The sequence below is a fragment of the Raphanus sativus genome, chromosome 6 (genome assembly GCF_000801105.2).
Source record: "Raphanus sativus cultivar WK10039 chromosome 6, ASM80110v3, whole genome shotgun sequence".
In the NCBI taxonomy this organism is placed as follows: Eukaryota; Viridiplantae; Streptophyta; class Magnoliopsida; order Brassicales; family Brassicaceae; genus Raphanus; species Raphanus sativus.
In genome coordinates, this window is record NC_079516.1 from 10,197,165 (window position 1) to 10,209,788 (window position 12,624).

Sequence of the window (12,624 nt, forward strand, 5' to 3'; positions counted from 1 at the left end):
ATTTGTATATTAATTATTATAATAACTATTAACGTCTTATAAGTTCATATATGCTTTACAAATCACTTATAAGAATATCAATATTTTTATAAAATTGTTTATCTTGACTTATCATATATTTTAAATTATTATAAGAGGTTCAGGTTGTAAGTCATATATGAATATGTAGTTTTATGTTCTTATGTAATTGGATATGAATATGTCATTAATATTGATCAATTTTTATATTTATAATAAAATATATAATATTATTAATAATGATTTATGGTAACTAAACTTTGAAATTAGAGAAAGAGTATTAATTTTAATCAGTTATTATATTTATAAAATACATAAAATAACAAACGACAAAAAGTTTATACAAATTGATATAATAATTTTATATTCTTATTTATAATATTATATTTGTATATTAATTATTATAATAACTATTAATGTCTTATAAATTCATATATGCTTTACAAATCATTTATAAAAATTATAAATACATTATAAAATTGTTTTTCTTGACTTATCATATATTTTAAATTATTATAAGAGGTTGTAAATCATATATGAATATGTAGTTTTATATTCCTATGTAATTGGATATGAATATGTAGAGAATGTGTAACAATTATATTGTTTTAACTTTTAATCTTATTAAAGACATAAAACTTTTTTTTGTCAGCAAACTTTAGCTACAAATTATTTAAAAATAAAAAAAAATTAAAACTATACACCTTCAAAACTTAAAAAAAATTTAAAACTATACTACCTACAAAACTTAAGTAATATGTGGAAACTCCCTTGGTTCAGTGGGTTTCAATTCCTATTGAAGACGAAATTATACGTTAATGGAGAGAAGGTTTACAAGAGATCTGCAGTAAGGCGCAAATGGTACCGTAAAGAGTGGATCCGATAGGGCAGCTCATAAGTAGGTAGAATTGTCGGCTTTAGAATTGTCTGTAATATTTTCATAGTTTGTAATACCATAATTATCCAGCATTAAAAAAAAGAATTATGAATATCATATATAACTAATTTTACAAATTTTAAACAAAATACTAACAGATATTTAAATAGTCATATTCATTTTTTACAAAAAGATTTTTCTTATAAAAATATTTAATGAAAAACACATATTCAACTTTTTAGTGATAAAAAATATTTTTAATTTGAAAAGTTATTATAAATATATTGTTACAAAACATTCAAATCCTATCGATCAAGAAGTCAACTCATCATATAGGTAAACAAGCCTATCTTATCTTTTTTTTTTTGTCATCAAGACTCATATAGACTCCTCACACCAAACATAATCCTATCTTATCCTAAAATCGGAAATAATGAAGTATCCGGGAAACACCCGCAAAATTGTAGGCATCCACCTAATCTATATATTATATGCACATGATGCCGGACTATCATCTAATTTTAAATAGTGAACTGGTCAGTAAAAGATCTAAGAAGCTTTTCTAATTGAAAATGGTACTGTTTCTTTTGTTCTTAAAAGGAAAAGAAAAACTTTGAAGAGGAAAAAAATGAAAAAAATGCAGAAAGTGGAGTGATTGTGATTGGCGTCACGAGGCACAACTCAATGTGCAGAACCAATACCCACCTGCACCAGTTATTATCATTCTCAAAACTTTATTATTTTTGTTCTTTGGGATCCTATTTATATTTTCAAGATTCCTATCGATTATTTTTAAAAATTTATTATTGTCGATTTTGGCAGCCAACTTCTCCCACTTCTTCACCATTGTGACCCGCTTTCTCACGTCCCATCATTCATTTCATCCGTTTCTTTTCTTCTTTTATTCTTTCTTCTTCATCTTCCCTTAAACTACATTCTTTTTTCTACCATTTTTCAAATCATCAGATGTGTTTCTGTACGTTTCAAGAAATCCATCTCCTTCTCAAGATTCTCAATCGCAGTTAATTGGCTCCTGTCGATTCCTTGTTTCCTTTTTGCAGGTATTTATTTATTTTTCTCTGAACTTAATGATCGGAAAAGAATCAATCTTTGATTTTCTTTCATTTTTTTGTGTGTATCGCATCGTTAGATAAGGTTGAAAATTTTCTTCTGTAAATTGGATGAATCTTCTGATTTGATATGGGCAAAATCTCTAAACGGTATCCTTTATTACAAAGTTGCCATGTTCGTGAGATTTGATTATTATTTAGTTTTTAATTATTCAAATGAATCTTTGACCAGTGCCAATTAATCAAAATATGGTTCATGTATCCCCACTTAATAGGCGAGATCATAGAAACTTAATTTCAAAGATGCAAAACTTTATTCTCCATATATTTCGTTATATTTAGTTGACCATCTGCTTGTTTATAAAGAATCAAGCAAAAGTGTGGAAACTTTTAACGGTTGAGCAATTGAGAAGATGTTGGGAGGCAACAATGACAACAACCCTTTACCGCAGGGTAGCCAGTTTCACTACCAATCAAACACTTCCCTGAATCAGCCTCACTTGCTTGGAACCAGTAAGTTTCTTGATTTTTCTTTTGTTACAATTTTTATAATAAAGCTAAAAGCTTTTTTTTCCTTTTTGTATGTGGTTACAGTGAACGCTGGTTGCACTATTGATCCTGTAAACTACTTTGCTAATGATAACCGTGTTCCAATGATTCCGAATATCAACAAACGCGCTAGGGATACCGAGATCATACAGAGACAGCAGAAGCTGCAGATCTCTTTGGACTATAACTACAACAACAACAACAATAGTGTTGTTCAAAATGAAGTCGCAAAGCATAACTTAGTGTCAACTGGTCTGAGACTATCTTATGACGACGATGAGCGAAACTCTTCTGTAACTTCTGCAAATGGAAACATCACAACTCCAATGTTTCAGTCACTCGGTGACGGTATCAGGTTGGACTTTGATAGACAGAAAGAAGAGCTTGATCAGTTTATCAAATTCCAGGTACTCATTCTATCTCCAAATCTTATGTTATTTCTTTCTTATATATATATATATATCCGTTCCATGTATCCTACGGGACCTGAGTTCGAATCCGCCTACACTCAGATTATCACAGTGCGTGGCCACCGGGGCTTTCACATTCTCTCTCCTGAGAATGGTTTATCATTTTTTTTTATATATATCCAATGTTGTTCTCTCTTTGGAAACAGGGGGACCAACTGGCGAAGGGTGTGAGAGATATAAAACAGAGACATATCACGTCTTTTGTCACGGCCTTAGAGAAGGAGGTGAGCAAGAAGCTGCAAGAGAAAGACGAGGAGATCAAAAACATGAACAAGAAGAACCGGGAACTCGTGGAGAAGATAAAACAAGTGGCGGTGGAATCTCAGAACTGGCATTACAGGGCAAAGTACAATGAATCTGTGGTTAATGCCTTAAAGGTAAATCTGCAACAAGTGATGATGTCACATGGAAACAACATCAATGCAAGTGGTGTATTAGCTGATCATCATCATCATCAGCACCAAGTGAAAGAAGGGTTCGGGGATAGCGAGATTGATGATGGAGCAGCTTCATACAACCACATGAACATCCCGCGGGTACCAAACACTGGGATGAGATGCAAGTCGTGTAAGGTAAAGGAGGTTTCTGTCTTGCTTGTACCGTGTAGGCACTTGAGTTTGTGTAAAGACTGTGATGCGTTCACTGGTGTTTGTCCTGTTTGTCAGTCTTTGAAAACTTCTAGCGTTCAAGTCTTTTTCTCATGAGAAGAATCCATGAAATAGAGTCCCCGTCTTCAATCTTTTGAAAAGTTAATTATGGAGAAAGATGATCATATTTGTATGTGATTTTGATGATGAGTTCAAGATAAAAAAGTTGCTCGAGTCTTTTGCCTTTTGCCACTGAAAACCATGTAACATGAGCCTGCCGTTTAGTAGTTACTATGCCAGATATTCTTTGAAATTAAATTTTCAGTCTGGAAAGTGATACACATTGAGTTTGATTGAGACGTCAAGGCTGTGGATTGAGATTCTTGATTCATTGATGAAAGAAACTAATCTCCAATTGATGTTTTATCTGATTTCTTTCATCGTTCTCAGAATACTTTTTCCGAAGTAAGAGGGGATTGATTCATAGACCTGCTAAACTGATTTTGAGCATTAGGGAAAAGATGTATATGCTTAAATATATTAATTATTTTAAATTTAGTGTATACAAAAATATTCAAAATATTTAAATTATTATTTTTATTTTAGATTTTAAAAAACTTAAAATATATATGAATTAAAAAAACAATTTAAACAGATTATCAGAATTCCAGTCAAATCCAAATCGAATCTCATCCAAAATTTATAAATACCAATGAGGCTGAAATTTTCAACACTCAAAAACGGAATGGGTAAACCATCGTAAAACTTCAGCAATCACAAAAAAAAAACACACTCTTGATTACATTTATATATGTCAAAGGCCCAGCCGAGGCCCATATTCTATTTGCATTTTATAAAAGTACACGTGAACCTCACGTGATTTTATCTTCTTCATGTGTTGTCTACTTGTCTCATCCACTTGATCTCTCACTTCTCTTCCTCAAAATCGGACATTCAAACTCTTGTCAACTTCACTGGACATACAAATCCAAACACTTTGTCTCTGTTTTTTTTTTTACATTTGAAGGTTTTAACTAATGCTCCAAAGTACACTTCCAGCCATCACGAGCATCAAGGTTCAGTGGTTTGCGGAGGATTATGACACAACCTCCTACCTTAATCAAAGCATTCGTGTCAGAAAGGTAAAGCTCCCAACTTCATAGTTATAGGGTTCCAGAATCTCGGAATTTATTCGTTTTTCTTGGTCTTGTTATGTTCTTGTAACTTAAAAATCTTTCTTCTTGTTTTACAGACAACTAAAATGATGAAAATGGTTTCTCTCTGTGACATAAACCATGGGGTTGTGCCCAAATCTTCAACTGATTTGCGTGTGAAACCAAGAATCACAAGGTATGCTCAGTGCTTAGCTGCATCTAATCTGCTTCCCATTTGGATTGTAATCGAGAATTTGAAATAAGCTTTGTCATTTGACAATAGTGATTAGAGACTATTACTAACACATCTTAGCTTTAGCTTCCCAGAGGAGTTATAATCACAAGGTTACCGGTGTTTGATTCAAATGAACGGACGAATCTGAATGCTAAAAGAAAAAGAAACCTCAGAGTTGGGGCAATCGTTTGTAAGAGCTATGGAGATACATCAAAACTGTATCAAGAAGAGGAGATTCCCAAAGCTACACTGATATGGAGAGCAGTCAAACTGCCCATTTACTCTGTCGCTTTGGTTCCTCTTACAGTATGTGTATCCTCTGTTTTTCCCCCCTCCATTTTCCATTATATGCTATTAAAATATTCAATATTTCATATGCCACAGGTTGGTGCTTCAGCGGCCTATTTGGAGACTGGTTTAGTCCTAGTTAAACGTTATGTTACTCTAATGCTCTCATCAGTACTTATCATTACTTGGCTCAACTTAAGGTGATTGATTGGGGTTCCCTCTCTTACACTCTCTTTCATGTAAACACTCTTTCTAAACATTGTTTTATGTCAGCAATGATGTTTATGATTTTGACACCGGAGCTGATGAGAACAAAAAGGAATCCGTAGTGAATATGGTTGGAAGGTAAGTTTTCAACTTTGAAGTTTTATATTTTTTTTTTCGACTTACTTCTTTTATTGTTTGCTTGGAAAAAGCCGCGCAGGAACCTTCGCAGCCGCAATCACATCTCTTGTGCTCGGTGTTTCTGGTTTAATTTGGATATCTTGGACAGCAAGTAATATCCGTGCAATACTATTGCTTGCCTCAGCTATCTTATGCGGCTATGTATACCAGGTGAAATGCAACTTCCTCTTTGTGACAATGTGGTACTATAATCTAAAAGGGGTTTTAACTTGGTTTTAAGATACTTTGATATTTGGTTATAGTGTCCGCCATTTCGGTTAAGTTACCAAGGATTAGGTGAGCCTCTATGCTTTGCAGCATTTGGTCCATTTGCAACGACTGCTTTCTATCTACTTCTTGGTGGCTCAAGGTAATGTTGAACTTCTCTTCTAAACCCTAAACCCAAGTTAATACCTGTTTCCATGAGTTGGTTAAATCGTATTTGGCAGCGAGATGAGGCATCTACCGTTGAGCAGTAGGGTCCTTTCATCATCAATTCTTGTTGGTTTTACCACATCTCTCATCCTTTTCTGCAGCCATTTTCATCAGGTTGGTTAAAGAAAAAAAAATGGTCTAATGATTTCCAGAAAAGGAAACACTCAAACAATGCTGATTATCTTTACATTTGACCTAGGTTGAAGGAGATTTAGCTGTGGGGAAATTTTCACCTCTGGTACAGTTATGAAATACTTTAACCGGGTTTAATGTGGATATGGTGAATGTGTTTTTGATTTGATTATTTTACACAGGTCCGGTTAGGGACTGAAAATGGAGCCTTTGTGGTGAGATGGGCTATTCGTTTGCTATATTTGATGCTTCTTGTTCTTGGTTTAACCAAGATTTTGCCAGTAACTTGCACAGTAAGTTTAACACACAGATTTGAGAGAACATGAATGAGAAACAAGAACATCTAAAACCCCTTCTTTTATTGGTTGTTTCAGTTGTTGTGTTTCCTGACATTACCAGTTGGGAATTTAGTTTCAAGCTATGTCGAAAAGCACCATAAGGTAAAAAAAGAAGAAGGAACTATATCTAGATTGAAGATTGAAACACTTCTTTTTTTGTTTAATTATGTGAATCTTGAATGCAGGAGAATGAGAAGATATTCATGGCTAAGTATTATTGTGTGAGACTCCACGCTTTGTTTGGAGCCGCTTTGTCGTTGGGACTCGTTATTGCTCGCTAGATTTCACTTCGTCGTTTGGCCTTGTTGCATCTGAATATGTTTACTTTATTTCAAATGCTAAAATCGAACAGTTTAAAGCTATAAAGATATTCGATAATTAACACATTAATCTTTTTTTTAAAGGTCTTCATTGTTTGGGTTTCTTGTATTACAAATAACTGAAAATCAGAATTGACAGATTTACTTTTACTAAATTCTTGTATTGACAGATTTACTTTTACTTATAACACAAAATAGTTTTTCTTACTAAAAATAAACTACTTACAATAACATATAATATGTGCATTTGGTTACTCTTTAATAGGGATGCATTTGATTCTTTCTTTGCGAGAGTTTTTTGTTATAACAAACCATATAAGATAAAGAGTCTATTCAACCAAACCACTTAAATGAAAGCACTTGACCACGAAAAGTCTTAAAGAGTTGTTTGTAGAGAAGCAGGCGTACTAACAAATATTTATCTCTCGACAACGATTCAACACACAATGAAGAGTAAAATGAGAATCAGTCAGGCATACACTAATGAACCATCTTCCTAATAGCAATATCTGGATGTTGTTCAGTCTTCGTAGTAGAGCTTCTTCACAACTCCCTCAAGAACACCATCTGCACCAAAATTACCGCTGAAATCTTCGTTGCTGACAGGACCGGGAAGCTGGAAAGAGATGGTGAAGTGGCCTGGAGGGCATAAGTTTTGCGATAGCATCTTGAACACCTGATTGTGTTTGCACACTGTCTTCTCTCCCGTGGTTGTTACTCCTTTGATCAGAATCTTGCCGTCTGGTTCTATTTCGCAGCTGAACTCCTCTGTACGTTTCAAACATATCAGACACAAGCACCTCATCAACAAGTATATAAGGTTTTGGAGACTTACTTTCATCTCTTGAAACACCAGGGAGTGAAACACGAAAATAGTAAGAGTCATCGGATTCAGCAATATCAACCAAACCAATAGTTGGTCCGACCTTCCCCATGGCTGCACTTCCCGTGAGGGCAACTCCGGTTTTTGATTGAGAGATTAGGCTATAAAGCTCTGGAGTTGATTCGGAAGGTAGAAATATCATTGCTGGAGGTCCTGTTTTCTCTGCAGTCTCGTTGGCCTTGTTACCAGACATGGATGAATTACCATTTAATGGACCGACGTAAGGCAAACTGTTCAACGGAGCAACTTCGAGGACTTGTGGAAAACCGTTGCTCTCTCTCATCTCGTTTTGACCACTTGAAGACCTGAAGTACAACAATTACTTTCAAACCCATACACCTAGGGATGTTACTAAACACAAATCCAAAACAGCATAATTACTTAACCAAAACAATATTATGACAAATATCCTAACAAAGGTAACACATTTTGTTTTCCAAACACAACCAAAGAGTTTTTTTTTTTTTTTTGAAACACAAACACAAGTAGACATAATAATATAAGAAACAACAAAAAAGACACAGCAACGTTTCCGGCACCATCGACCATCATCTATACCAAACCACTAAACACCCTGAAAGCGAAAAGACAAACGTTTTTCTACTAATCGAACATAAACAATCAACTTCTGGTCATACCGTAGACAAAAACACCAAATAATTGAAAAAAATCGAAGAAGGGTTTTTTGTCGAGAGGTAACAACAGAAAGTGGAGATGCTTTTCATAAAAAAAATAACAGACCAAACCTTGGATGCTACTCAGAGATGGAGATAAGGCAAAGAGATGGACAAACGGCGGAGAAAAATGGAGAAGCGACGGAGGAAAGGAGAGAGAATGATTAATCAATGTTAAAACCTTAAACAAAACGGCTACGTTTTAGGTTACAGATAAACTATGGGGATTTTAACGTGTCCCGGTTTATTTTACTGAAAACTGAAAACCCATTTTAGTAAATGGATCTTAAAAAGATTACCAATTTAATACCCAACAAGCTAATTGAATCTAAAATAGACATTTATTTATTTATTTTAAAACCCATTAAACCCCAGAACAAAATCCATTATAACGTTTCTACATACACTTACTTGAACTAACCAGGCATATAGTAAATTTCAGTTGGTCGTTTATGCTTTGGTCAATATTGAATTCGTATATCCATTAGGCATATAAACTCATGTTCTTGAGAGTTCTAAAACTCTAGATTTGTATCAGTATATATATATGAATCGCTTGCGTTTGTTTTAGATTTTACTAGGGTCGGCCCGCCCTACGGACGGGATTTGATTTTAATTTTTGTTATTTTAGTTTGTATAATTGTTATTTGATCTTGTTGTTTGTGTGTCAAGATGGTGAATTAAAATGGTATGTACGAAACTAATTTATGTTTTTAAGTATGGGCGAGGTCAATGGTTTGATCGGATAGGGATAATATACGGGTTGAATTATTTAGTTTACTGATAGAGTCATGGTGGTTCTATAAATGATTGCTTTATCTGTTCTTTTAAATAGATTTTCATGTTATGGTGTTGACACAACTCAATAAGAATTTGAGGCAGTTTGAAATTGAGTTGGTTTGGCGTTTTTTTTTTAGATTTAGTTTTGTTGAATGCTACATCAGCCCTGTTTTTTTTTTAGTTTTTTTTGTTTGGTGTTTGATAATATTTTATATCTTAATTTGTTTTAACATTAGTTTCGCGTTACATATTTGTTACTTTTCTTGTATTTTATCTTTATTTTTCCATTGATTTTATTTGTTATAAAAAGATTTGTCTTCAGTTTCGTCGCAGTTGATCAATTTTGGTAACTAATGCAATCGTTGCAATTATTTGACAAAGACTTGTATTTTTCTTTGCGGATCTCTTAATATGTTTGTTTTAGTTTAAATTATCTTGTTTCGCTTTTGTTTACTTTGTATCTTTTCGAGTTATTTAATATTATAGCTTTTATTAAACTGTTGGCAAATATACTTTTTTATTTTCATATCTATGCATTTTTAATAATTAATAACATTAGCTTTCACTACTTTTTACAATAGCTTTGATTACTTCTTTTTTGTTTCTCTATAAATCACATACTTTTCACTATTAAGATAAAAAAAGGTGGTTATCTTTTTTTCCAAATTTCACTTAAATAAAAATACAATAAATTTTCAAAATTTTAGTCAATTAGATTTAACACGAAAAACATGAGTCATTCCTCGTTTAAATATTTTTATTTCTTGAATTCAGAAATATTTTATTTGTATTTCTTATAAAATTATATTAATTTATAGGTGAAATTTTAATTTTAACAAATTTACTCTATATTTTCTGAATTCAGCAATATTTAGTCGGTTTTATGGATTACTCCAGCCGATTTTCTTGATGCAAATGATTTTCACATATATTAACAATTTACTCTATATTACCACATCCACATGACCTTTATAATTATATTTTCATATATTAATATTCTATTTTACTTCAAATTAATTATTTATATATATTATTAATTAAAAATATCAAAAATATCCATACTTTCCGTTTTCTATGTAATCCTCACAAATTTCTGGCTAGTGAGCCAACAGTTCAAATAGCTTTTTACTTTCTGCTCGTCTCCTACTCTACTCATTAGGACACCTAGGATTACACTCACAAACTTATAATCAAATCTAGCTGAGATACTATGATATGAGAAGAAGCTCTTAATGGTGTGTCAGCCTCCAACTTCCTCGCCAAATATTGTCTAATCTCTTCTCTACCCAATTTTGTGATCGGCTGGAGTAATCCATAAAACCGGTTGATTACATAAAGAGACCTATATCATACATGATATGTACAACGACAATCGGTTATGAAAACAAAGCTTCAAGCTTAAGCTACATAGGCTTAAGCAGAAAAAGACAGCGTACTCTTATCTTACACTCCATACCGTTAGTAATCTTAGTAAGCATCATGTATAAAGTTTACAGACTTTCTGAATTTTTCACGTAAATATAGCCTTTGAATACAACCCACTTGCATCACAACGAATGTAATAAAGGAAATGTGTGACGCACCTTTTCAGCTGTAGGTAGGTCCTTGGGTTTTAAAGACAACATATTCTCTAGCAGATGAAGCAGGGGGAATCAGCATGTGGAAACTTATGTGAGAAATGAATAGGCTTCTTCTTCTTCGAGCTTTCCTGTTCCTAACATGTCGCATTCAGTGCACACATTTCAGCCAAAATAGTAACAATGCAGCTGTGGAATCTGGAAAGGGACGTAGACCTTCCAATGGCTTCCGCAGATTTGAGTTTCCAACATATCTCATCAAATCTAATTGCTGGACCACATGTTCACCCGGGGAAAAGAAGTTTCCTTGTAAGAGCTCTGCAGAAATGCACCCTATACGTTATTGTCAGCGTACTGAACATAAGAAAATAATTAAAAAAAAAGAACATTACAAAGCCAATTACAATCTACAGGAGAAAGCACTAATGGCTACCATTTCCTATTAAGATAACATGTGATAAAATAATGTACGATTATGAAAACGACTTTTGCGTACAAATGGAAAACAACAAATGAGGCAAACTTATATTCCAAAGAGCATGCCATAATAACTTGATGGGTCACGTTGATTTCCCCAGCAATTATGTAGACCCAACATGGGAACACAATTTCTGCAGCTTTTGGATTACCAAAAAATACCCTAGCCTACAACTTGGATACGAAGATACGGGGAGATGTGAAGAAATAAACTATACATTAAGAAGATTTTATATTCACAGTTGATATTAGCTGGTGCCCGAAAAGATCACAAATTCACATTACTTTAATGAGTGTGAAAGAACTTACATTAGCTTCTGATGCTGGATTTACCTTTCCGTTTACTGTGAATGGTCCACCAAGAAGAACAATCTGTCCGACATTTTTTTTTAAACTCAGGTTCAAGCTGAACAATCTGCATGTAAAGATAACAAAATCTTCAATAAGATAGTGAGATAGAGATAGAGATGAGACCCAACAAATGAGCATGAGAAAGTCTAACCAGTGCGATGTTTGCCAGAGATCCCAAAGCAACAACAATGAGCTCTTGTGTTTCGTCTCTCCTAGGTTGGTTGATTTTCATCGGTTTGCCATGGAGACGTAAAAATTTAGTAAGCGTAGAGAGCCGGTAGGTTGCGATGATCACTTAGCCCATTGAAAACACTGACCTGCGAAGTTGTTACGGTAAGTAAAAGTGAGATGCAAAACATAAAATAACAAAATATTGATCTGGGTCAAACGAATATCAAAGCAAAGCAGTAACATTGATCTAAATGAAGAGAGAGAGAGAGAGAGAGAGAGAGAGAGAGAGAGAGAGAGAGAGAGAGAGAGAGAGAGAGAGAGAGAGAGAGAGAGAGAGAGAGAGAGAGAGAGAGAGAGAGAGAGAGAGAGATTATATGGAGGTGGAGGAGTACCTGAGAAGTTGCTTGTTAAAAGTTAAGGTTTTGCAATCCTATGTTGGGAAGGTGTAGAGGTGGAGAGAGTTAATAGGGACTCTAAACAGCCTTGGGTCATAAATGGCGTTGTATTACTTATTCCCGTAACGGTTCAAGGAGATGAATTGCAGACGGACCAACACGGAGCTCCACCCAGAGATTTCTCACGAAGATGCGTCTCACACGACTCTACAACCTCAATTGTCAATGGACCTAATTGGAGTTCGATAAAGAACCCTAGATACCAGAAGTCTTCATCCTCGAAGAAGTTGAAGGCTACGACGGAGCAAGCTGTTGTTTTGGTTTCAGCCCATAAAACATTATTCAATGCCTATAACAAAAGAAACTCGGTAAGTCCTTAGCATTAACACGTTCAAAAGAAAGTTGTGGGAACCGAAATTCGCACTGTCGATTTTAGTTAAGTTAATCGAAGGAAAACTA

The 12,624-nt window shown here is 34.0% G+C and overlaps 3 protein-coding genes across 4 annotated transcripts; 2 read left to right on the top strand and 1 right to left on the bottom strand.

The window, feature by feature from the left end:
- The first annotated feature begins 1,516 nt into the window (after positions 1 to 1,516).
- Positions 1,517 to 3,808, top strand: LOC108805968 (E3 ubiquitin-protein ligase BOI). The gene is made up of 4 exons (XM_018577965.2): positions 1,517 to 1,956; positions 2,332 to 2,478; positions 2,560 to 2,921; positions 3,131 to 3,808. Exons 2-4 carry the CDS (start codon positions 2,379 to 2,381, stop codon positions 3,686 to 3,688), a joined length of 1,020 nt encoding a protein of 339 aa, XP_018433467.1. The 5' UTR covers positions 1,517 to 1,956; positions 2,332 to 2,378; the 3' UTR covers positions 3,689 to 3,808.
- A 671-nt stretch (positions 3,809 to 4,479) lies between these two features.
- On the top strand, positions 4,480 to 6,959 carry LOC108809221 (2-carboxy-1,4-naphthoquinone phytyltransferase, chloroplastic). The gene is made up of 12 exons (XM_018581366.2): positions 4,480 to 4,713; positions 4,824 to 4,921; positions 5,053 to 5,266; positions 5,345 to 5,448; positions 5,522 to 5,593; positions 5,665 to 5,803; positions 5,896 to 6,002; positions 6,082 to 6,181; positions 6,267 to 6,305; positions 6,382 to 6,492; positions 6,574 to 6,639; positions 6,723 to 6,959. The coding sequence occupies exons 1-12, from the start codon at positions 4,609 to 4,611 to the stop codon at positions 6,816 to 6,818; spliced, it is 1,251 nt and encodes a 416-aa protein (XP_018436868.1). The 5' UTR covers positions 4,480 to 4,608; the 3' UTR covers positions 6,819 to 6,959.
- Positions 6,960 to 7,173: 214 nt separating this feature from the next.
- LOC108806292 (alpha-crystallin domain-containing protein 22.3) lies at positions 7,174 to 8,643 on the bottom strand. 2 transcript variants are annotated; one of them, XM_018578363.2, is made up of 3 exons: positions 8,487 to 8,643; positions 7,693 to 8,045; positions 7,174 to 7,625 (listed from the first exon to the last, which is right to left on the bottom strand). In XM_018578363.2, exons 2-3 carry the CDS (start codon positions 8,021 to 8,023, stop codon positions 7,378 to 7,380), a joined length of 579 nt encoding a protein of 192 aa, XP_018433865.1. In that variant the 5' UTR covers positions 8,024 to 8,045; positions 8,487 to 8,643; the 3' UTR covers positions 7,174 to 7,377. The 2 variants fall into 2 exon arrangements, with proteins under 2 accessions (XP_018433865.1, XP_018433866.1); XM_018578364.2 differs by having other exon boundaries at positions 8,482 to 8,624.
- Positions 8,644 to 12,624: the final 3,981 nt, after the last annotated feature.